This window comes from Camelina sativa, chromosome 17, assembly GCF_000633955.1.
Source record: "Camelina sativa cultivar DH55 chromosome 17, Cs, whole genome shotgun sequence".
Taxonomy (NCBI): domain Eukaryota; kingdom Viridiplantae; phylum Streptophyta; class Magnoliopsida; order Brassicales; family Brassicaceae; genus Camelina; species Camelina sativa.
This window is the reverse complement of record NC_025701.1, coordinates 12,602,150-12,627,268: the sequence shown is the minus strand read 5'-3', so window position 1 is coordinate 12,627,268 and position 25,119 is coordinate 12,602,150. Positions and strand designations below refer to the sequence as shown.

Sequence of the window (25,119 nt, the reverse complement as noted above, 5' to 3'; positions counted from 1 at the left end):
CCTATCCGAATTAAAAGGCCAAAACGGATTTTTCAAAACAGAAACGTTACTAATCGCTATTTGTCATAACGTTCCATTGAATTTTTTTTGGGCAAATTACTGCTGGTTAATCCAATGTTTGAACAGTTAAAAAAATGTGAATAAATGACAAAATAATAAGAAATTTAAGAACAAGGTCCCAAATTTGGGTTTTGTTTCGTTCTCACTTGTTCAGAGCAATTTCAAAAAAATAAAAACAATCTCTATAAAGGTAGGTAGGTAAAGGGAATCCTATAACCGGTTTTGGTTTTACTTGTATCCGGTTTTTGAAAAAAATTATGATGATTTCTTGAACGGTATTTGAGATATCTCGACGAGGATTCGGTTCAATGACTGAGGCCGAGAGAAGAAGGGTGCGTGATCAGAGCCTTTGAGCTGAAAAACTTGTTCCGGTGGGTTCAATTTGATCATTGCTTCCTGGAGAGTAACCGGTACAGCGTAATCCTCCATGGTTTTGATGTAGAACCGTCGGATTGAACCATAATTTTTATCCGACACGTGAAGCTTTTCACTGACCGGTGCGAATGGGATCGGTCTAATGGCTACCGAGGCCAATGCCAGGTCCTATATTTAAATTGGTTACAAAAAAAGTTCGGTTCAGTAATTAAATCGATCTGTACCGGTTTAAGATTGATTGGTTCGGTTTTCATTTTACCTTTGGTGGGCTCTGGTTTAAGAGAAAGTCTCTAAGCAAAGATCTGTCGAAATCAACGGCAGTTGGAGGGTTCTTTTTGCCGTTGGCGTACAGAAAGATCTGTGCTTGTTGCATCAGATCATTTGACCCCAGCTGAATAAAAATTAAATAATTCAAATTAATACAGTTAAAAAGGAATTATAAGCATAATATATACAGTATTGTTTTTAATATTTTAATTTGATACTTATTTTGCAAAATATATGAAATTTGATCGAGTATCATTTTTGCAAATAGCATAATATTTAAAAATAATTTAACAAATACAAGATTATTTTATCCGATGACAATGTTACTTGATTAAAAAAAACGTTAAATCTCAAATTTATATCTTTCAATTTTATAAAAAAATTTCAGGGTGTCATTTTCACAAATATATACCAAAATTAAGCTATTTTCCTGATTAAAAAGTACCTGTTGATTAAAGAGATCAAGAGTGCTCTGGCCATTAGCCAACATAGCAGCAGAGATAAAGACAGCTTTGGAGATCTTAGTAGGAAACATCTCCATCGCGTAGGACATACAAGCTCCTCCAAAGTCGTGTCCCACCAGTATCACCTGTTATTAACGTTAATGTCTTAAAACATGACCCAACAGTTGTAATTTTCATCATTTGCACTAATAATGACTAGTTTATTTATAAGGTTAATTATGAACCTTCTCGGTGGGTTTGAGGGATTCAAAGAAGTGGAGGAGAGGCTTGGAGTAGTGAGCGAGGCTTGTGATGTTGTTAGTATCAATAGAGCTCACGCCTGAACCGGTCAAGTCAATAGCATCGACTTGGAAACCATGATTCTCTAAGAGAGTTATGGTTTTGTACCAACACCAAGCCCCGAATCCACCACCATGAACCAACACGAACCGCTTCGTCTCTGAGTCTGCTTCCACCTTATTTAGCTCCTGTTAGACATACACATACGTCATATGTCACAATATAGATAAGCTGTGATTTCTCAATGGCCAGTTTTTGCTTTGAGTTTACATAAAGGCTAACGATTAACTAACTAATTTGTTTAAGTTGTAGTTAGTTTTGGAAAATAAATATCATATTTTATCGTATAAATGCAAAGAAACAATCTTTAACGTATGGTTAGGCTAATTCATTAGTTTTCTATTGAGCCAAGTGCTTGCCTTGTCAACGAGCTGGTTAGGCTTGATCATGGGATCGGTACTGGACCTTTGTCTAGAGCTAGAGCTTCTTACGAATCCCGAGGTTGACTTCTTGGGAGTCTGGACGGCGGAAACAGGTCCTGAGCTGGTGCCAGAGGGCTGAGACGAGGGATAGACAACGGAGGTGGAGCGTCTGAAACTAGGAGGAACAACAGAGTTGCTGTTACGAGGGGTTTGGTTGAAGAGGAGATTAGTCGCTGCTAAGGTTTGCTCCTGAATTACATGAGAGTCTTTGTCATGGCCGTGGTGGTCTTGATGATGTCTCTCTCTTATCTTCTTTGTCTTCGCTTTGATACCACCTTTCTTAGAAGACGAAGTGGATGATGATCCAGAGCAGGAGAGCGAAGGAAGTAGTGTCCGTCTTCTAAATGAAGGCATCAACGACAGACGACGCACGTATTTGTATTTCCCGGAGTTACCTCCTCCTCCGCCGGAGGATTTCTTGGGACGTTGTTCCTGTTCGTGAGATATACATGTGAACGAGTTCCCCATTTTCTAGAATTTGCTGTGTTAGTTCCTCCACAAAACAAAAAGAGATGTTTATAGATACTACATGTTCCCATGTTCGTGCTCGCCTCTGTTAGTTGTTGATAACAGTTGAGACCTTCACGTCGGGACAAAAGATATCTGCATTGGACTTTGAGGTTACAAGTACTCCAAAGCATTGATTGCTTTGACTAAATCTGACTGGTATTGAGGAATATATATGAGAATAACTGTGTTCAGAGTTGGAATGTTTGTACATTATAAGATGATACTTTATTATAAATGATTAAAAAATGTAAACAAAATTTGGTTGCCAAGATGGAGAGACAGATGTATAGTGGAGGAACATGGAGGGCACATTGTTTTGACTTTTCAAGATGAGTCGAGTGCAGGCGAAAGCCAAAAAGGTATAAATCTATTACAAGATACAATAATAAACACACCTTACTTCCCTGAAACGTTAGGTGTCTCCAGCTCTATAAATGAACATAGATTAAGCTTCTTGTTTCCTAATAATTAATGCTAAGCTCAGCCACAGTCATCTTCTTTCAACCGAACGCATCTCCTTTAAATGTTCAGCATCAGTCTCCAGTGGTATCAGTGTTCGACCTCCCATCAGAATATAAATAGTTTTATCTGCATCAAACAGAGAAATGATGATTACAAAAAGAACCAGGGATTTTGCTTTCTTGTTCATCAGATGCTTTGGTCTGCAACTTGTAAACTCTAGGAACGGAGGAATAAAGATGTAAATCTTCTCTCTATGCCATGTTAAAATTTCAAAAACTGATGAGAGATATTGTTGTGTTTTACCTTGAAATAAGCAAAGGGGACAAGTTAAATTCACTCTGCTGTTTTGTAATGATGAGGAGCTAACTCAGCCAACCATAAGGGATCAATTCTTGTGAGGTTCTTGATGTACTTCTTGCTGGTTTGCATGAGCTCGTCGAATATAACACATTCAGGTTTCGCACGGAATAAAACAGAAGTTGGGTGGATGTGGACAATCTCACCACTTTCCAAAGCCCTATCAAGTCATTAGATGACAATGGAAGTTTTGTTAAGATGAAAAGAGCAGAGCATAATAGGAGTATTTACACATGTTACAAAAATTAAACGAACCACCATAGGTAACCTACCTGTATGTACCGTCCAATTGTCTCTGTGCTGCTTTAAGGAAAAACGATGCAGCAAGACATCTACGAAACTCAAGCATGTCATTACCGCATGAAGACACATTAAACCCCATCTGTTCAACATGTTCACGAATTTGCCTGCAACAATCCTTTTGTGTCATTATCATAATTCATCATAAGGCATAACTATCAACTGTAATTATCTACAAAGAAGGCATAACCTACCTATATATGTCACGAGCATGCTTCAAGGAACGGCTATTCACAAAGTTCTCCTTACACCATTTTTTCATAATTTTATCAAGATTGTTTCCACTGCCGGCTACTTTTTTCTTTTCCAAGAACTCATCTGACTCCCGGTAAACACTAAGATAAGTTAGGTGATCCCCTTCAACGCTAGCGAAGTGGTTTCTTGCTGTTCTTGCCTGCGAAACAAAGAATAGAAGTGGCTGCTTTAATCAACTATTAATATAAAGGAAAATAAAACTATCTCCTGGTCTTTTGGTATGCTCACCTCTTCTCTCTTCTCACGCGGATCATAAAATATGGACTCCACAGTGAGCACGGCAACAGTGATCAGCATTTCCTCAAGACAGTTGAATTGATTGGCCAAAATTAGAGCTTTGGAGTAAATAGGTTCCAGTGGGAGCCGTGACATTTGGTAGCCAGCGGGATCTTCTAGTTTACCATCATCCGTCAAGGCACCAAGCGAGTGCAACTCTGCCAATGCTTTTACAATCGCACCACTGTTTAAAATCAGATGAAAATCTAGATCAACAAAGTGTTTATGAAAAACCATTAGAGAATAAATGCTTCAGCTATGAGAGTCACACTTCCCTAAACTACTTTAGTTATAGCAACCATTAAACCAAACCACCGATATTCTCAGTATAAGAGAATATACACGACAAAAGGAAATACCTTGAAGGTTTATCTATAAAATCAAATCCAATTATATCCTCAATTCCCAGAGCCTTCAGCTGCAAAATGATATTTGAGAGGTTGCATCTCTTGATCTCTGGTTTAGTTGAGTCTTCCAGTTTCTCAAATTCCCTCTCCTGATAAAGACGAAAGCACTTCCCAGGAACCTCACGTCCTGCGCGTCCACTAAAGTAAAAGCCAAAAATAAACAAGAAAGCATATATATAATTGTAGATAAAACTCAACTTTTGCCATCTATAACCATCTTGAATGGAAAGAAAAAACGAATATAGAATAAGGTACCTTCTTTGAAGCGTCTGTGCTTTTGATGCTGGAACAACATCAAGTGATTCCATGCCTTTCCTTGGATCATAGGTTCGTGCCTTAACAAACCCAGGGTCTATAACGTATCTTATTCCAGGAATTGTAATTGATGTCTCTGCTATATTCGTGGCCAAAATCACCTAAAATGTACAAATAAAAATAACTCAGACTGGTTTTATTATCACCACAACACAACTGACAACCAAATCTCCAAAATAAGCAGATGATAGCTAAACTTCTCTAACCTTGCGAAAACCAGGCGGAGCTACAGCAAAAGCTTTCATTTGCTGCTCTGATGGAAGAGCAGAAAAGATAGGAATTGGCAGTAGCTTTCGTTTGTCTTCAGGTAAATGCTGAAGTCTTTCTTGGACAAGTCTCTCAACAGATTCGATTTCATCTTGCCCAGTGAGGAAAACAAGTATGTCACCTGGCTTCTCCTCCATATGAATCTAAGATAATTAGACGCAGAATTAGTATTACTATGACTACAAATTTCCATTCCTCAAATGCTGGTAGAGGCAGGAGAGAGATATTAAGGTCACAAAATCAATAACCTGAAATATGGTGACCAAGGCAGCATCTATATAATCAGATTCAGGATGAACAGTGTAAAGAATGTCAACAGGAAATTGTCGCCCTTGCACATGAACAGCTTTGGCACCACCGTAATACTCAGAGAAAACACGTGCATCCAAACTAGCAGACATAATGATCAGCTTCAACGGAGATAATTTTCTACCTTGACAACCTCTTAATACACCATTCTGCTGAGGACCATTCTCATCCCTTGTTTTTGTCTGCCCTTGTAATGCCATATTACCAATCTCAGTTTTCTCACCAACAGGCTTCAACCGAGCCCGCTGTATTTTTTTCAGCAAGGCCAGCAGAACATCAGTATGAACACTCCTGTCATGAGCTTCATCGACAATAATAACTGAATATCTAGAAAGATGAGGATCCAACAGCGCTTCCCTGCAGAGATTTTGACAAAAGGTTTTTAATGTTTGTTAGAACAGAGAGAGATCACCAATAATAAAACTAGTCTACAATAAAGTTCTGGTTTTGTTTACCTCAGCAACAATCCATCTGTCATGTATTTCAACCTAGTAACATTAGAAGTAGTATCATCAAACCTAATGGAATAGCCAACCTTTTGGCCTAACTGAACATCACATTCTTCAGCTACCCTTTTAGCAACAGTCACAGCAGCGATACGTCTCGGTTGTGTTATCCCTATCATCTTTCCCTCTCGACAGAATCCAGCATTGTATAGGAACTGAGGCAATTCTTCATAACGAGAAATATAAACAAAGATCAATTAAAATACTTGGTGTTTCACTTTATATATATTCCAAGCAAAAACACACTAGAGATTGAACTTACGAGTAGTTTTCCCACTACCGGTTTCACCAACAATAATCAAAATATCATTCTTTCGAACCTCCTCAATCAAACGTTTCTCCACTGGATTAAGACATACAAAACACACCAACAGAGTTAGCCATGAAACAAAAAAAAAGCACAAAAATTTGGCAAAAGAAAGACAGAACCAAGTTTGTAATAACACGCACCTGAAGCAATAGGAAGAGACTTTCTATGTTCTGCTATTTTTTGCCTCATGCTGTGATAAGTTTCAATCGCAAAATCATTATGCAAAAAAATTCAATTTTCTTTTCTGGGTAATCATATCAGAACACTATGGTTGATAGTATAGAGTAAGAGAGACTAACCTGAAGTTCGGTTTGCTGTTTTGTACAGAGCTCCGAGGTTCTCCTTGCGCCATTGATGGCATCCCCCAAAATAAAATTCACCGAGGTTTCTTCACAGTAATACGAAGAGATTTCAGAGTCGGACAAGAAATTCAACAACAGGAGTGATTAAAATCGAGCTCGATTGATTAGAACAGCAAGTTGAAAGAGACGATGTGTATGGCCTTTACTCTCGCTCGTGCGTCTTGTTTGATTCTCTATGTCAGGGAGAAACAAAAATTAGGTTATTTGGTTGGTTCGATTCAGATACCGGACGGTTGAACCGGTTTAAGATGGTTTTGATTTTTTTTTTTTTTTTGTAGTGTGTGGATTATTACAATGTTTGGGATCGAATCTAGCTAGTGCATGTTTTCTAAAAATATTTATGATTTGTTATTTAGGGTTTAGGTTTGGGATTTTGTGTATATATTATGTTTTGAATTTGCTATATTTATTTATTTTGGGTTAGGGTTAATTAATCAATCCTCATACATAAATGGTTTCACAATCACAAAGCACCATGGTCAATGGTCATGGTTCAAAAGCCAAAAGTCATATTGCTTACAACGTATAAGATTTATCTATCATTAAGTGTTTTGTTAAAATATGATTTCATAAAAAAAATTATTGAGTAATGATGAATACAACAAAGAGATCCTAAGAGCATGTGCAATGCACATAGACTCTCGTAGTTTCTTATATTATACTAGATTAGACCCGCGTATTAACGCGGATATAAAAAAAATATTTGAAATTTTAAGTTGTATTTAAAATATTACTTTTATTTCATTTGATTTTTTTAAAACTTGATTTAAAGTTTACACGTTCCATCTTGCAATACAATTTTTTTGTATATTATTACATGATAATATAATTAGATTTTAATTATATGCACTCAATCAATCAACATTTATGATTTTCATATCAAAAAAATGTGCTTTGTACCAAATTTATACCTTACTTAATATTTTATAAAAACTAAAAATTAATAAAATATAATTATCAAAAAAAAACTGAAAGCTAATTTTATCTCAAATTTGAAAAAGTAACAATATTTTAAGGGGCATTCTCAAAAATGCCCCTTTTTCCATATCTCTTTTTAAAAATACCTCTTCATGTTGACCATTTTTAAAACTACCCCTCTTTATATACAAAATGACCAAATTACCCTTTTTGAGTGACAGCAAGAATGTACAGTCATCAAAATCGAAAATATTTTCCCGCCAAAAAAATTTCCCGCCAAAATTTTTTTTCCCGCCAAAATCAAAAATTTTTCCCGAAAAAATTATTTTTTCCCGCCAAAAAAAAAAATTTCCCGCCAAAATCGAAAAATTTTCCCGCCAAAAATATTAAAATTTATACCTTTTAAAAACCTTGTAAATGCTTTTAAAAAACTTTTAAAAGCGTTTACAAGGTTTTTAAAAGGTTTTTAAACACATTGTAAACGCTTTTAAAAACCTTGTAAATGCTTTTAAAAAGCTTGTAAAAGCGTTTACAAGTTGTTTAAAAAACCTTTTAAAACTCTTTAAAAAATCTTGTAAAAGCCTTTACAAGGTGTTTATAAGGCTTTTATAAGGTAGAAACCTTATAAAACCTTTTAAAAACCTTGTAAATTTTTTTTGGCGGGAAAAATTTTGGCGGGAAAATTTTTTTTTTTGAAATTTTTTATCAATAGTTTTTTGACAAAAAAATTTTTGGCGGGAAATTTTTTTTGAAAAAATTTTGGCGGGAAAATATGTCAGAAATTTTTTGGCGGGAAAATTTTGTTTTTCTTTTTATTGAATAAAATAATTTTCATCTAAGGGTAAAATGGTCATTTTTGAAAAGGGGTATATCAAAAGGGGCATTTTTAACAAATTCTCATATTTTAAATATATTTGTTTCATATTTTGTAATCTCATAAGTAATAGTTTTACTACTTGTCCAACAATATCATAAATTAATCAAAAATTCAAAGATGTTATTATGAGAAAATTATTTGTTTATGTAAAGGTGAGTATCTACAATCATTTTTCTTTTAGGATTAATAATTAACAGTACAATTTATTTAATTATGGTATTATAGTAATTAATTGTATAATTTTCTCAATTCTTTTTCTTATAGAATTAGTAAATTTAAAATTAAAATTAGTATTATTTTTATATACATATATGAACTATCTTTTCATATTTATTAAATTGTTTAAATTTTTAATTTCTTATAATTTACAAATATGTTGAAACAAAGTTTTTGTCTAATACATGATAAAATCTTTAATTGTTAAATTGATATGTCGTGACATGAGTTACTAACTTTGAAAACCAAGGTTTATATAATAACATATTAATATTGAATACGTTATTTAATCATTCACTGATTGAAAAACTTAAGAAAATTACATTGATTTCTTATTTTGATTATCTTATTTTTCTTACATTATGTTAATCACTAATTTTCACACATTAAATCTTTTCATACTTTAATCACTTTTCTGTATAACATTATTTTTACTATATGATTATAATAAATAATAATTGCAATTAAATTGGAAATATTTTCCTTATTAATTGCACATATTTTCCTGTTGAAATTAGTAATTTAATAGATAACTTTCCTATTAGAATTAGTGATATAATAGATTACTTTTGGTTCTATATACTTTCAAAAATATTAATTGTAATCTTTTTATTTTTATTATTTTTAATTTTCTTATAATTATTAGATATTTTTTTTTCACACATATCGAAATATTATCGATATAATTGACATATGTCGCGATTATATAAATTACTAACTTTGAAAACTAAGGTTTATATAATAATATTTTAATAGTTATAATTTAATTAGTTAATTATTTAAATTTTAAATAAAAAAATTCTTCAATTTGGGAGAATAATGATTACATAAGGTTATAATCTGACTTATAGACCTTCTTAGAGAAAGAAGAGAGGGGATTATTTGTTTTTATACTCACCAGTATCTCTCCTCTTAATTATACTTTTTTTTCCTCCCAATTCTACTTTTAATGAAAGAGTTAACATTACTACATTACTCGTACAGGAGGAATACTCTGCTCATTCTTGAAGAAATTAACAGGATCATACTTAGCTTTAACTTGCATCAATCTCTTCAAATTCCCCAAGAAGTACTTGTAACCATAGATCTTAGCCTCATCCACGTCTGTCTCGCCACTTGGATTGCTTCCAATATCGATGTCTCTGTAATTAAAGAAGGCCTCTCTCGGGTTACTTGACACGTACGGTTCCGCAACCTCGTAAAGCTCCTTCATCGTACTCAGGCTAGCCTCCGTGTCGTTTGCGTCCTCCCATGTCGTATAGTATTGAACCTTGAACAAGTTTCCTTCCCGGTGAGGAAACGCTGTGGCGTTCGCCGGAATCCGGTCCATCATTCCACCGTAAGGGTTGAAGTGCAGCCACACAATATCGCTGAATTTCAACATTGTCTTCCAAATCTTCTCTATTCCTTCTTTGGGGATTGGCTTTTTCACGTAATCAGATTTACTCTTAAAGAATACTGGATCCGTTGGCCTATCTAGAAGGACTGTCTTCGGTGTACCGGCTGGATGCATGGCCCAAAACAATATCGTGTTAAGCCAACTCATTTCTTGACAATCTTCACGTGTCAGCCCTAATTCAGGAAAGCTCTGGTTCATTATCTCCATCAGCTCATCGGTCCGCCCCAAGAACTGAGCATAGAATACAACCGCGATGGTTCTCTCGCCGTGTTTTGTTCCATTTACGACCTGAGGCATTGCTCTCAAGAAAAGACTATCAGGGAATTTGTTAGCGACAAGCTGCCATTTGTAGAGAACATCAGTGCCTCCTTGTTCCAATGTTTTGTTAACCTTAAACACTGTCAAGATCTTTGGAACCTTGACGAGCTTGATTTTCCAAGAGAGGATAACTCCAAAACTTGCACCACCACCACCGCGAATGGCCCAAAATAGATCTTCTCCCATAGTAGTTCGATTCAAGAGCTTACCGTTGGCATCAATTAATTGAGCATCAATAACATGATCCACTGTGAGTCCGAATTTTCTTATCATATTTCCGTACCCTCCACCGCTTATGTGTCCTCCAGCTCCTACCGTAGCGCAAATGCCACCCGGGAACGCTAGCGTTTGGCTTGCCTCATTGATCTTTACGTAGAGCTCTCCCAAAGTCGCACCAGCTTCAACCCATGCTTTCTTGCTTGACACGTCAACAGTAATAGACCTCAGATTGTTCATATCGAGAATGACAAATGGCACAGACGACGTGTAAGAAAGGCCCTCGTTGTCATGACCACCGCTTCGGATACGGATCTGGACACCATTGGACTTTGCGCAGACCACCGTGACTTGAACATGAGAGACATGTTTCGCCACTACGATGGCTAGTAGTTTTTTGTGGATAGGGCTCGGGAATCTCTTGTTTTTGGTGTATGACACGTAAGAAGACAAGAAGGTGGTGGTGTTATCGGCGGTGAAGATGGCGTCGGTGATTGGATTCTCCGGACCGGTCCGAGAGCGAAGGCATTCAATGAAGCCTTCAGAATTTGGTTTCGCTGCTGCTGCTTCTAGAGCCGAAACCAAAAGAACGAGACACAAAACAGAAAGTGCTTCTTTCATTTTGTTGTTGTTTATGTTATTCTCATACGTCGCTCTACCAGGATTTTAATTGATAGAAATGCCAACACAGAGACAAAATCATATTTAAATTGTCTATCTCGTCCAAATAGGCGTACTTTGAAATATAATTTTTTGACTTTTCGTAACTTGTAGGTGTTTGTTTTGAACAATTTAACTGGTGGAAATTTACAACAATGTATATTACTGGGGGCACTTCTTTACTGTCACTATCTTAGGTATGTAGATTACAACGATTTTGTAAATGGAAATTACAACAACCTAAGGTGAGACTTTATTTTTTTATTGTCGACAGGTTTTGAAACTTTATTTGTATAGTAATATAAAAAAGAAAACCTATCTATAACTTAAAAAATAAATCGCGATTAGTTTTTGTTGATTATATTATGCTGAATCTTCCTCTTCTTTTCTCATTCAATTCCTGTTGACTTTATTTTTTATTTTTTTTGGGGTCAAGAAGTGTGGGAGAAATCTTGATATAATAGACTTCTTAAGTTATTTTAAAAGTGCAACTGACTTTTCTTATAGCAGAGCCAGAAAAGTCGATGCTTTTTCCAAAACGTTAAAATGATTTTTTTTTCTTTGAAACGTTATCTGCTGAAGTGGTACTGGCGTAATATTAATGTTAAGAGTTTGAATCCGTATGCATTTAACTGTATTTGTTGTTTGGATGTTTTTCATATTAGTTTTTTTTTTTTTTTGTGACGCTTCNCTACTTTAACTTTTTTTTTTTTTTTTATTCACTTATTTGCGAAAGATTCGTATACTGAAAATTTATATGATTTGCAATGTTTCTAATCTAGTATGATACTATTGACTTCCCAATTTAAAGATGTGATAAATTGGGAAGTCAATAGTATCATACTAGAAATGACTTCATGCTGATGCCGCCTTCTATACGATTTTAATTTACTTCTGATATTTGATAATTAATCTGTTGGTAATTCCTTTTACACCTAATTGTACTGCTTCTTTATTGCTTACGTTGTTTGTTCAGTAACGTCAAGTATGTACTGTAATAAATATCTAAATAATATTTTCAGCTCATTTTTGCTATACTGTACATACAAAAACACTTGGGTTCGCCTTGCATTGAAGTAAAATAGCCTTGATGGTTTTTTAATTTGCAACCTCAAATCCATATAAAAAAAACAAGGAAACATTTAATACTAAATGAAAGTAATTAATGAGCATGCTTAAGAACGTACCCACGTATTCTGAATATAATCTCATGGCGAAAGCCATTGTTCAAATAACTAATCTAATAATCTATCCATTTCGATCGTATTCATGAAAAGCTTTATTGACAATAGTAAAAAAACTACATAAGCTATAAACAACATCATGCCCACATAACGTAACTAGCTCATTAAGCCATCTTTATAGGGAGAATATGAGGGGTGTTCTTAGTCCATTAAAATTATAAATATAAGGAATAGTGGCAGAAGAACACCAATATCAGTTCTTGATGTAGAACTGATCTTGGCTCAGTTCTAAACTGACGTGGCAATCTGTGAATGGATACAATCTTTTGCAAACAATTTTTCACAAATTAAAATTTAGACTTTAAACTATGTATTAATTAAATAAAATGTTTGTGTGCTTTAATTACGTAATATGTTTGTTTGTTTTTTTTTTATCTTTAATGTTTTTTTTGTTTCATAAAATTTAGTATTGTATTTTGAATTTTAGTAAAAGTTTTATAAGTTTGCAATTTAAATGTTATTTTATATTTTTTTATAACTGTAATATGTTTAAGAATATTATATTATTAAATCTTATGATCTTAAACTTGTTCTTCCAATAACTAACTTTTTAACAAAAGATCTTAACTACCGATCTTATATTATTTTCATAATATATTTACTCTAAGAATACCCAAAATAATTTCCTCTATAAAGATGCCCTTACACTGATAGAACATCTACCCAAAAGAGAGACGTTATACTACAACAAAAAACAACAACAACAACAACAACAAAAGACGTACGTTACTACAATATACTAAAGGAGGTATACTTTGCTCTTTCTTGAAGAAATTCTCAGGATTATACTTAGTGTTAACTTGCATCAATCTCTTCAAATTCTCCAAAAAATACTTGTTTCTGTAAATCTCAGCTTTATCTACGTTTGTCGCGATTGCTTCCAGTATCGATGTCTTTAAAATTAACGAACGCCTCTCTAGGGTTACTTGACACTTACGGTAGACTACAAAATATGTGTAGTATGTCTTCAATCTGTTTCGAGTTCAGTGTTCATATGTCTATGGTTCTCTTGATACTTGACATTGCTATGTGTTTTTGATTACACAAATCGACATTTTAGAAGATTCAATGTATGTGTCAGTAGGGGTAGGCGTAGGAGGGCACATAACATCTAGGCAAAGCTGTCTCTTTGTTGGAAGTTGATTTCTTATTGATCATAAGAGAGACCCTTATATATAGGGAAAGTATATAAACTTAAACCGAAAAGTAGAGGAAAAAACAACAAAACCTTAATGCGGAAAAGAAAACACCAAATCTTAATTAGAAACTTCATTAGACAGGGCTGGGGTTTGGCGCGTCGGAGGTTTTACCTAAACCCTTATCTCCTGTCACACCCCTTTCTCGACTAAGAGCTCGAACTACGGGTACGACGGTCCTTTAGTGTTGCCATCACACTTTTTCAACCACTCCATTTTTGATGTTGAAACCACCGTGCACGTGTCTGAGCAGCTGCCTCCAACATTTGCATGTTCTGTGTCATCTCCTCCTTCAGGAATCGAGGTCTTGCCTCCTGTCATAACATCCATGAATGCAGTATCACGGTCATCCTTGGCAACCTCGGCAGCCTCGAGAGCTAAACTTTCTTTAATCTCTAGCTCGTTTTGATCCTTAAAACAAGAATGAAAGAAACATGTAACATATTGTTCGGGTTTTTTAATTTGTTGTTTGTCTGAAATACGATCATATTCAAAATGAAACAGCAGATATATATATATATATATATATATATATATATATATATAAGCGCCGCATCAAAAAAAAAGTTTATTATTGATTAATGATGACTTTTAACAATCGTAAAAGAAGGACAAAAATTGAAACTTAAAAGAAAAAAAACTCTAGGGTAATATGATCGAACATACCTTGCATGAAGGCTCAGTAGCCTTCAACGGTCGTCTTCTTCTGAATTTCGGACGGTATCTCGGGATCTGTATCCAGAAGTAGTAAACCACAAACGAAACGACTCTATTTAGAGAGAACCAAAGAAAACAAAAACTAAGCTAAAAGAGATAAAATCCTGGAAGTAAACAATTGTCATCGAATTGTGAATACAAGAGGCAAAATCGAGACGACGTACCTTGGGGTCGTTGAGCCACCAGAAAGGCTCCTTATCAGCCATGATCACGGCCGTTTCGGATTTGGACACCGTTGACTACGCGTTTCCTAAACACCAATCCCGAAAACACTTCAGATTTCGACTCTATAACATGACCATTAGTGCGGCGCGCATCAGCCTGAAGGCCCTGAACAGAAGGGTTATTCAGGGGCCCTCGTTTAGTTAAAATACAATATGGAATTAGGTCAATCGGACCCAGACCCGGCCCTGAGCTAAAGCCCAATAAGCAACGGCTTTCACTATCAAATATATATATTTATTTTGACCGAACATTTATTAGGAAAACTTGTGGTAGTGCAGTGGTTAATTCTCCTCCATATGCCCAAATTTTGGTGTCGGTTCGAACTGTGGTGTGCGTCTTTTTAGTTTTATTTGTGTCACAGCGAATACGTTTTTCCTTTCTTTCCCTAAATGCTTTTTTTTTTGTTTTCTTTCTTTTACCAGAGTTTTGGGTTAATAGACAGTACTTATTAGTTATTACACCTAAAGAACGCCTCTCTAGGGTTACTTGACACGTAGGGTTCCGCAACATCGTAAAGCTCCTTGATCATACTCAGCTTGATAGTTGATTGCATCTCCACTTAGTCACGTATCTTAACTGTAGATTTAGTGGTTAGTTTATGTTGTAGAATTAGATATCGAATCAACTTAACTTTATTAATTCTCAAACAAAAGTATTTATACAAGAAACTCTATACAAACGATAGACTCTAGACCCTAAAATACAGGACGATAAGTCCTTATCAACTAGAAGAAGATAAACACAACACATGCCTACCAAAAAAAATAAACACAACACATGATACGAGTCTATCCGCAATATATGTCTTCTATTTTGTGTATTTAAACATCATTTGCTTAGCAAATGAAGGATAGACTTGCTTTGCCAAAAGAAACGTTTATTTGTTATGTGTGTTACACATTCTCTTCGTGTGTAGGAGGGACCTCTCTTATCAGTGGTATCAGAGCATTTCTATCTTTATGTTTCTTTCTGTTTTTGATCCAGACCACATTGTGGTATCAAAAACATCTCTGTTTTGATCTATCAAAACATTTATCCAAAAAAAACCAAGAATCCATGGATCTCTACGACGAGATCTATGGAGCCCCTATCTTTGATGTCTACGATGATGATGACGAGCAAATATTCCATTTCTACGGTGAGCCGGAACCAGTCTCCAATGGTATGAGAAGCAACATGGGACACATTGAAGATGTGGAGGCCAGCCTTTGTAAAATCCAAGATGAGTTTCAAAAGTTGAAGTTCTCTGTGGTCGATAAATTTAAAGTTATTGAAGAGACAATGAATCATTTGATGGAGGCAGCAACTCGTAACATTTACAGTGGAAGAAGAACTGGTGGTGGTAACGCTCAACGAACCGCACGATTTTTTTTCATATTCTCCCTTTGGTTTAAATCTTTTTTTTTTTTTTGTGCACTGGTTTACATCGACAATAAGAGAAAAATACAATAAGAGATTTGTATCTATCTAGAACAAGGAATAATACCCAAAAATATACACCAAAAGATATTTGAGAATATCCTAACTGTAAACAAAAACCAAAAGCATCACACCAAAGCCGAAGCCAAAACCGTGATGCTATATGGATGGGCCGTCTGTGATCTTCGAGCCAATCATGCTGGAAAGTGGAAGCGGCGGACAATTGTTTCTTGCTTAAATTTGTGGTTGCCACTTGCCAGAGTTATGCTTTAGGGTTCAAAACGTGTCTTTGTTTTGATACATGTTATACCTTTTTGAATGGTTTTCTAATTAGTTTTAGGGCTTTCATATTGGATTATTAGCGGCCGCGTTGTGAGGGGGGTTTGGGTTTGCGTGGTGCACGGGACATGAACAGGGCTCTCCTCGCGAAAGTCGGGTGGCGTCTCTTGCATGATCAGACGAGTTTTTGGGCTCGTGTTTTGCGGAGTAAATATAAAGTTGGGGATGTGCAGGATGGATCGTGGGTTGTGCCGAAGGGAACTTGGTCTTCGACTTGGAGGAGTGTGGGGGTGGGTCTTAGAGAGGTTGTATCGTTGGGACTCGGTTGGGTGCCAGGCGATGGTCGTTCGATTCGGTTCTGGTTGGACAGGTGGATGGGGTCGGACGCGTTGGTACGATGGGCGGTAGTAAGGGTTCCGGAGGATGAATTGTATAAGAGGGTTGAGGAGTATTGGATAGAGGGTGTGGGTTGGGATATGTCGCGCCTGGAGCAGTACCTGCCGGTGGATATACGGCTGCAACTGTTTGCGGTGGTGATTAAGGGAGTCCCAGGGCGAAAGGATACTTTGTCTTGGAGAGGTACCGCGAGTGGTGGTTTTACGGTGAGTTCAGCCTATGCTGTGTTGCGCCGAGATATAGAGCCGAGACCATGCATGGCAAAGTTCTATGATCGGATTTGGAAGGTGGTGGTGCCAGAACGAGTTCGAGTGTTCTTATGGTTGGTTAGTCAACAAGTTTTGATGACGAATGTGGAGCAAGTGCGTCGGCATATGGGTGAAAATGCGGTGTGTCTTGTTTGTCAGGGAGCTATGGAGTCGATATTACATGTGTTGAGGGACTGCCCGGCAATGCACGGGGTTTGGGTGAGGCTGGTTCCGCGGGGTAAGCAACAAGAATTCTTCTCAAAGTCTTTGTTTGAGTGGTTATTTGGCAATTTGCAAGAGGGGCAGGTTGTAGGTGGATCTGCCTGGTCGACTTTGTTTAGTGTGGCAGCTTGGTGGGGTTGGAAATGGAGGTGTGAGAATGTGTTTGGTGAATATCGTGTGTGCCGGGATAGGGTGAGATTTTTGAGGGAACTTGCTGTTGAAGTTACAAGGGCTCATGATCTCGTTGCCGGCGGACATGCTCGGGCGGAATCGGTGGAGCGACTGATCGGTTGGAAACCTCCAACGGTTGGTTGGTTTAAGGTTTCGACGGATGGGGCGTCACGGGGAAACCCGGGTCTTGCTACGGCTGGTGGAGCCCTTCGAGATGAGAGGGGTGCGTGGGTGTGTGGTTTTGCACTCAATATAGGCAGGTGTACGGCTCCGATGGCGGAGTTGTGGGGCGTGTATTATGGGCTGGCCATAGCTTGGGAGCGTGGGATTCGACGTGTGGAATTGGAGGTGGATTCGGAGTTGGTAGTAGGTTTCATTCAGGCAGGGATAAGCGAGGCTCATCCGCTCTCTTTCCTGGTACAATTGTGCCATGCCTTTATCGCAAGGGACTGGTTAGTTCGGGTTACTCATGTGTATAGGGAGGCTAATCGTCTGGCAGATGGGTTAGCGAACTATGCGTTTGCTTTAGTTTTGGGTTTTCATTTTTTGGTGTCTTGTCCTGACTCTATCCGAGCAGTTTTGTTGGATGATGAGAATGGGGCTGTTTTGCCACGTAATGTTTGGTTGTAAGCTTAGTTTATATTGAATAAATCAGGGGAGGTTTTCTCCCTCTCTTCTACCAAAAAAAAATTATATCTCTAACTATATCTTGTAATCCTAGAATTGCGTTGTAGCAGTTATGCTTTGGGAATCTAGGTTTGGCTTACTGTCTTGTACAGATCCTCTCGAGTTCTCCTTGCGCCATTGATGGCATCCTCAAAAATTCACCGAGATTTCTTCAAAGCTGCAAGAAATTCAACAGCAGAAGTACATAGCTAAAAGGGAAAAAAAAGAAAGATGGAGCTCGATTTTGGAATAGATAGCAACTTGAAGAAATGATGTGCTCCTCATAATTGATATCAGTAGCAAAAAAACTCAAAAGAATTTCTTACAAACGAATCATATCAGAATATTACGGCTTACCCCTATAGCTATATATGGCTATAATAATTAATAACGCGTTGGAGAAAGCAACCCTCATGGTCATGGTTTCTACTTTCTTGTATAGCGTAAACAGAAAAAGGATATATCAAAATATGTTCAAAGATAATGTCTTTCGTAAAAGTCTTTATTGAGTAATGATAGAAATATATGACACAATGATCGTAAGGTTAAATGGGACAATAATGAAAGCTACATTATAGGCTATAAGCCAATAATAACACATGCCCACATAACTTATTCACTTGATAAAAGAGTAATATCAATGCAATACACGAACAGGAGGAATGCTCTGCTCGTTCTTGAAGAAATTATCAGGATCATACTTAGCTTTAACTTGCATCAATCTCTTCAAATTACCCAAGAAATACTTGGATCCATAGATCTTAGCTTCATCCACGTTTGTGTTGCCACTCGGATTGCTTCCAACATCGATGTCTCTGTAATTAAAGAAGGCCTCTCTCGGGTTACTTGACACGTACGGTTCCGCAACCTCATAAAACCCCTTCATTTCTTTCAGGCTACTCTCCGTGGCATTTGCATTCAACCATGTCGTAAAGTACTGAATCTTGAACAAGTTTCCTTTCCGGTGAGGAAACGCTGTGGCGGTTGCCGGAATCCGGTCCATCACTCCACCGTAAGGGTTAAATTGCATCCACACAAAATTGTTGAATTTCAACATTGTCTTCCAAAGCTTCTCTAATCCTTCCTTAGGGATTGGTTTTTTGACGTAATCCGATTTGCTCTTAAAGAAATCTCCTGGACTCGTAGGTCTATCTAGAAGAATGCTTGTTGGAGTACCGGCCGGGTAATCGGCCCAAAACAACGTCGTGTTAAGCCAGCTCATTTCTTGGCAATCTTTACGTTTTAGCCCTAATTCAGGGAAACTCTGGTTCATTATAGCCATCAGCTTATCGGTTGGACCCAAGAACTGAGCATAGAATACAACTGCGATAGTTTTCCCGCCGCGTTTTGTTCTGTTTGCGACCTGAGGCATTGCTCTAATGAAAAGATCTTCAGGGAATTTAGTAGCGACAAGCTGCCACTTGTAGAGAACATCAGTGCCTCCTTGTTCCAATGTTTTGTTAACCTTAAACACTGTCAGGATCTTTGGAACCTCGACAAGGTTGATTTTCCAAGAGAGGATAACTCCGAAACTCCCACCACCACCACCTCGAATGGCCCAAAAGAGATCTTCTCCCATAGTAGCTCGATTCAAGAGCTTGCCGTTGACATCAATTAACTGAGCATCAATGACGTGATCAACAGTGATTCCGTATTTTCTCATTAGATTTCCGTAACCTCCACCACTTATGTGCCCACCAGCTCCTACGGTAGCGCAAACGCCAGCTGGAAACGCTAACGTTTGGGTCGCGTCACTGATCTTTGTGTAGAGTTCTCCCAAAGTTGCACCAGCTTGAATCCATGATTTCTTGTTTGACACGTCAATAGTAATTGATCTGAGATTGTACATATCAAGAATGACGAATGGTACAGACGACATGTAAGAAAGGCCCTCATAGTCATGACCACCGCTTCGGATACGGATCTGGATGCCATTGGACTTTGCGCAGATCACCGTGGCCTGAATATGAGATACGTGTTTCGCCGCTACGATGGCTAGTAGTTTTGTGTAGTTAGGGCTCAAGAACCTCTTGTTTTTCGTGTATGACAAGTAAGAAGACAAGAAGGTGGTGGTCTTATTGGCGGTGAAGATGGCATCGGTTATTGGATTCTCCGGACTGGTCCGGTAACGAAGGCATTCGAAGAAGTTTTCAGAAATCGGTTTCGTTACTGCTGCTTCTAAAACTGAAACAAAAAGAACAAGACATAAAACTGAAAGTGCTTCTTTCATTTTGTTGTTGTTTATTTTTATTTTTCGTTTTATCGTAATTATGTCTTACGCTTCTATATCGGATTTTAATTTATAGCAAAATCTACAGAAATGTGTCATGTTAAAAAAAACATTGACTTTTCAGTTTTCACATAGGTGTACTTTGAATTTGTTATATAAAAATGTAGGTATTTTGAATTTCTTCTGTGAACATGTAGGTTTATTTTGAACAAGCTTATGGATATTACATAGTATATTACAGAGGAATCGCTTTCGTGATTAGCATCAGACATTTGAGTCGCGTCAATTGAACATTCCATCTCACATGTTTTGGGATTATTAGTTTTGGACCTTTTGGTAATTGAAACTTGTATACAAGTTTTTAAATGGAATCGTAAGGTGAGACTTCTTTCATATAGACAACATAGTGAAGATACCAATCCATTTATTAAAACAATTACGATCGAATTTCTTTGATTTTTCTGTCAAAAATATATCTAGAATGCACTGAATTTTCCTTTCTCTTCTATCCCAAGTTCCAATTCCTGCTTTTTTTTTTCTTTTTTTTTGTTCTCCCTCGTTGAATTCAAATTTACGTTTGTATTGTTGTAAAATACTAATTAATGTTTTTCCATAATTAATGTGATGACCGTAATTTTTTATATAACGTCCAATTGACTTTTCTTATGGCATAAACGTTGATTGTTTGTATTTTATTATAGGCTTGTATGTACCACAAAATTGAATCCTTTGTACGTTGAAAAATATATGCGCATGTATACTATATCTACTTTCTTTTGTTATAACTTAATGCTTTCAAATTAATTTAGTCTTTGTGATGCTTCTAAATTATATATAACTTATTTATGAAACATTTGTATGTTGAAAATTTTATATGAAATGTGATATTCGGTAAAGTATGATATATAGTATTGATTTTATTGTTTATAACTTTTTCAAGAAAATAGGGGATTCGTCAAGTTCATGAGATAACTCACTTTATTTGTTGGTACATAAATTGGCCAATTTATCATTTTCCTAAAGTCTCGTTGATTTTCTCAATATAAATTATTTTTTATTAATAGACCACCTTGTTCCCGGTTAAGAATTACAAGATTGAGTTTTAGATTTATAAAAAAAACGATTCAACAATATAATTTTTTTTTATATAATGTTTATAGACGAAGAGATTGTGTACCTAGTAGAAGTCTCAAGAAATTCATATCAGTGTTCTCCATATGAATCTTAAAAAAAGCTTTATAAAATAAATTGAAAATTAAAAATGCACACAAAAGATATACTATAACTTAAGAATACTTATGATTAAAAATAACGGAGTCTGAATATTGATTACATGCTTACCTGTTTGTTGTTTAATGCCAATAATTTATAATCATTTATATTATGCGCCATATAATGAGAAAGATATACAAATATATATATATATATATATATTTGACGATGTTTATGTAATAATTTGTTTGTAGAAAAAAAATTATAATAGTTTAAATGTTTTTGTCGTCCTACCCTGATGAGAGAGCAGTGAGCTAATTTTTATTTTTCAATTACAGATTTTTGTCAAGAGTCATGCATGGCTAAATAAGACATTTTAGAGTCAAATTTAATTTTATTTTTCTAGAATGTGTCATATGTCTCAGACTTATTGAAAAGTCGGATTTTATGATGAGTCTTATACTCTTATTCTTTGTGTTTGTGGTTCTTTTTCATGTTTTCATAACAACTAATCCCCCTAAAATGTAGTTTAAAAACTGTAAAATTCTTAGCATAGTTCAATTATAGTTGCAAAAGATGTATAAGCCCATAAACTTGTTAGAATAGACGTGTTCGATTACATAGCATTGGACCAGGGACATGGGCTAAAAGTTTTAGAAGCAAAAAGCCTTTAAAAACTAGTGTTTTCAAACATTAACATTAAAAAAAATTGTGATTATAAACTTTTTTATATACGTGTTTGTTAATGGATAAAAAAGGATATGGATTTCCCGAAAATACTTCGGGTCGGCCACGCATTGAAGTTAAATTGTAGAGGTTTTAGTAAGAGTGGATTGTAGTATATTTGCAACATCAATCCACTATCCATAAAATAAAATAGAAACATGTACATTCCTACAATTTAAAATGAGAGTGATGAGCATGCATGAGGATACCTACGTATACTAAATCAATTTCTTTATTGAGTTATTAATTATTATTAAACATAACAACTACATATAGATATAAAGCCTATACCACATGCCCACGTAACTTGATAAAAGACTAGTAATCACTACATTACACGAACAGGAGGAATACTCTGCTCATTCTTGAAAAAATTCTCAGGATCATACTTAGCTTTGACTTGCATCAATCTCTTCAAATTACCCAAAAAGTACTTGTATCCGTAGATCTTAGCCTTATCGACATTTGTCTCACCACTCGGATTGCTTCCAATATCAATGTCTCTGAAATTAAAGAACGCCTCTCTCGGATTACTTGACACGTACGGTTCCGCAACCTCGAAAAGCTCCTGCATCATAGCTAGGCTACTCTCTGTGGCGTTTGCGTCCAACCACATCGTAGAGTATTGAATCTTGAACAAGTTTCCTTTCCGGTGAGGAAAAGCTGTGGCCGTCGCTGGAATACGGTCCATCACTCCACCGTAAGGGTTTAATTGTAACGAGACACTATTGTTGAATTTAAACATTGTCTTCCAAAGCTTCTCCAGTCCTTCTTTGGGGATTGGTTTTTTAACAAAATCCGATTTGCTCTTAAACGATATTGAATTCGTCATAGGCCTATCAAGAAGGACGCTCTTGGGTGTACCCGCGGGGAAATTGGCCCAAAACAACGTCGTGTTAAGCCAGCTCATTTCGTGACATTCTTCACGTCTTAGCCCTAATTCAGGGAAGCTCTTGTTCATTATCTCTATCAGCTTATCTGTTGGACCCAAGAACTGAGCATAGAATACAACCGCGATGGTTCTCTCGCCAGGTTTTGTTCCACTTACGGTTCGAGGCCATGCTGTTATGAAAAGACTATCAGGAAATTTGTTAGCGACGAGCTGCCACTTGTAGAGAACATCAGTGCCTCCTTGTTCCAATGTTTTGTTAACTCTAAACACTGTCAGGATCTTTGGAACCTCGACGAGGTTGATTTTCCAAGAAAGGATAACTCCAAAACTTGAACCACCGCCGCGAATCGCCCAAAATAGATCTTCTTCCATGGTAGTTCGATTCAAGAGCTTGCCGTTGACATCAATTAATTTAGCATCAATGACATGATCCACTGTAACTCCGAATTTTCTCATCAGATTTCCAAACCCTCCACCGCTTATGTGTCCACCTGCTCCTACCGTAGGGCAAACGCCAGCCGGGAACGCTAGGGTTTGGCTTGCCTCATTGATCTTTACGTAGAGCTCTCCCAAGGTCGCACCAGCTTCAACCCATGCTTTCTTGCTAGACAAGTCAACACTAATAGACCTTAAATTGTGCATGTCGAGAATGACAAATGGCACAGACGACATGTAAGAAGAACCCTCGTTGTCATGACCACCGCTTCGTATACGTATCTGGATACCATTGGACTTTGCGCAGACCACCGTGGCTTGAACATGAGATACGTGTTTCGCCGCTACGATTGCTAGTAGTTTTTTAAAGTTAGGGCTCGAGAACCTCTTGTTTTTCGTGTATGACTCGTAAGAAGATAAGAAGGTGGTGGTGTTATCGGCAATGAAGATGGCATCGGTTATTGGATTCTCCGGACTATTCCGGTTTCGTAGGCATTCGACGAAGTTTTCAAAATTTGGTTTTGTTACTGGTGCTTCTAAAACCGAAATAAGAAGAACAACACACAAAACACAAAATGCTCCTAATTTCTTTTTTGAGCAACTATTGAACTTCTTTGAAATCTTGTTGGTTAAAAAAAGAAGGAAAAAAAGTGCTTCTCTCATTTTTAATCTATTGTGTAGTAGTATGTCCTACGACTCTACTAGGATTTAACTTTATAGGATCAAAGTGTAGAGTGAAAACTTATTTAAAAGTGACCTCTGTTTCGTGACTTTCGTCATATAGGTTTACTTTATAAATTTTCTTTTGTCCACTTGTAGGTGTTTATTTTGACGAAAGCTAATGACATTTTAACGTATATGACTGGGAATGGTTTTCATGATTATATTTCACAATTGTTGTGACTAACTGTAGTTTGTATTATCTCAAGTATTACATATTGCAAATTTCATTAGTGGAAGAAGGTTGAATACAAAGACCGGTAACGATACTATATAAATGGACACGTAAGGTGAGTGAGACTTCATTCGTTGAATATGATGTAGAATATACTATTTTATGATGCACTAAATTTTCCTCTAGACTTAAATATTAGTGGATAATGATTGAAAATTACAAATGATTTCATACATGGGCCGTAAATTTTGAAATAGACATTTTTTATATATATAATAACTACATGCAATAGACTTTTCAAATAGCTGAAACGTTGATTATATTGTTTGTTCTCTCAGTAGTACCAAATACATAAATCTAATTAATTATATTTTTTTTCCCAACGACGACACTATGTATTGTCAGGTTAAATCTAAATAAAAAAACATAGACATTGTCATAAACCTACTAAACTATAAGTCATGGTAAAGTGGTAATTACTAATTAGTACGTTTATACGTCATATGTATCCGTTTCTTACGTTTATACACGCAAAATGTATTTACAATTGTATGTGGGGGGTTATTTAGATTGAATTCAAAGCATTAAGAAAAAGTCGATTCAAGAACAAGTCAAATCAAAGACTTGTTCTAAGAAGAAGACTTCAACTGAGCATAGAAATGCTGAAACGGAGGGTTCCAAGGATAAGATTTGAAAACCCACCTAATTCCATGTGCTTTCTTTGAAACAGTTTTAGGTTTGTACACTGAACAAAACGGTGAGTTTATCGACGAGCAGAG

At 36.3% G+C, this 25,119-nt stretch overlaps 6 protein-coding genes across 6 annotated transcripts; all 6 read right to left on the bottom strand.

Annotated features, from left to right (window-relative positions):
* Positions 24–2,395, bottom strand: LOC104756906 (putative methylesterase 13, chloroplastic). Its single transcript, XM_010479561.1, has 5 exons — positions 1,865–2,395; positions 1,391–1,633; positions 1,148–1,291; positions 695–826; positions 24–603 (listed from the first exon to the last, which is right to left on the bottom strand). The coding sequence occupies exons 1-5, from the start codon at positions 2,393–2,395 to the stop codon at positions 316–318; spliced, it is 1,338 nt and encodes a 445-aa protein (XP_010477863.1). The 3' UTR covers positions 24–315.
* Positions 2,723–6,744, bottom strand: LOC104756905 (pre-mRNA-splicing factor ATP-dependent RNA helicase DEAH10-like). The gene is made up of 13 exons (XM_010479560.2): positions 6,501–6,744; positions 6,342–6,391; positions 6,154–6,234; positions 5,841–6,057; positions 5,325–5,742; positions 5,016–5,219; positions 4,750–4,910; positions 4,447–4,632; positions 4,040–4,271; positions 3,751–3,950; positions 3,529–3,663; positions 3,203–3,416; positions 2,723–3,025 (listed from the first exon to the last, which is right to left on the bottom strand). Exons 1-12 carry the CDS (start codon positions 6,560–6,562, stop codon positions 3,233–3,235), a joined length of 2,130 nt encoding a protein of 709 aa, XP_010477862.1. The 5' UTR covers positions 6,563–6,744; the 3' UTR covers positions 2,723–3,025; positions 3,203–3,232.
* LOC104756904 (berberine bridge enzyme-like 3) lies at positions 9,505–11,179 on the bottom strand. Its single transcript, XM_010479558.2, has one exon. It carries the CDS (start codon positions 11,126–11,128, stop codon positions 9,542–9,544), a length of 1,587 nt encoding a protein of 528 aa, XP_010477860.1. The 5' UTR covers positions 11,129–11,179; the 3' UTR covers positions 9,505–9,541.
* LOC104756903 lies at positions 13,546–14,638 on the bottom strand. Its single transcript, XM_010479557.2, has 3 exons — positions 14,489–14,638; positions 14,274–14,339; positions 13,546–14,018 (listed from the first exon to the last, which is right to left on the bottom strand). The coding sequence occupies exons 1-3, from the start codon at positions 14,528–14,530 to the stop codon at positions 13,770–13,772; spliced, it is 357 nt and encodes a 118-aa protein (XP_010477859.1). The 5' UTR covers positions 14,531–14,638; the 3' UTR covers positions 13,546–13,769.
* Positions 18,453–20,200, bottom strand: LOC104756902 (berberine bridge enzyme-like 4). Its single transcript, XM_010479556.2, has one exon. It carries the CDS (start codon positions 20,178–20,180, stop codon positions 18,588–18,590), a length of 1,593 nt encoding a protein of 530 aa, XP_010477858.1. The 5' UTR covers positions 20,181–20,200; the 3' UTR covers positions 18,453–18,587.
* Positions 22,333–24,131, bottom strand: LOC104756900 (berberine bridge enzyme-like 6). Its single transcript, XM_010479554.2, has one exon. It carries the CDS (start codon positions 24,106–24,108, stop codon positions 22,447–22,449), a length of 1,662 nt encoding a protein of 553 aa, XP_010477856.1. The 5' UTR covers positions 24,109–24,131; the 3' UTR covers positions 22,333–22,446.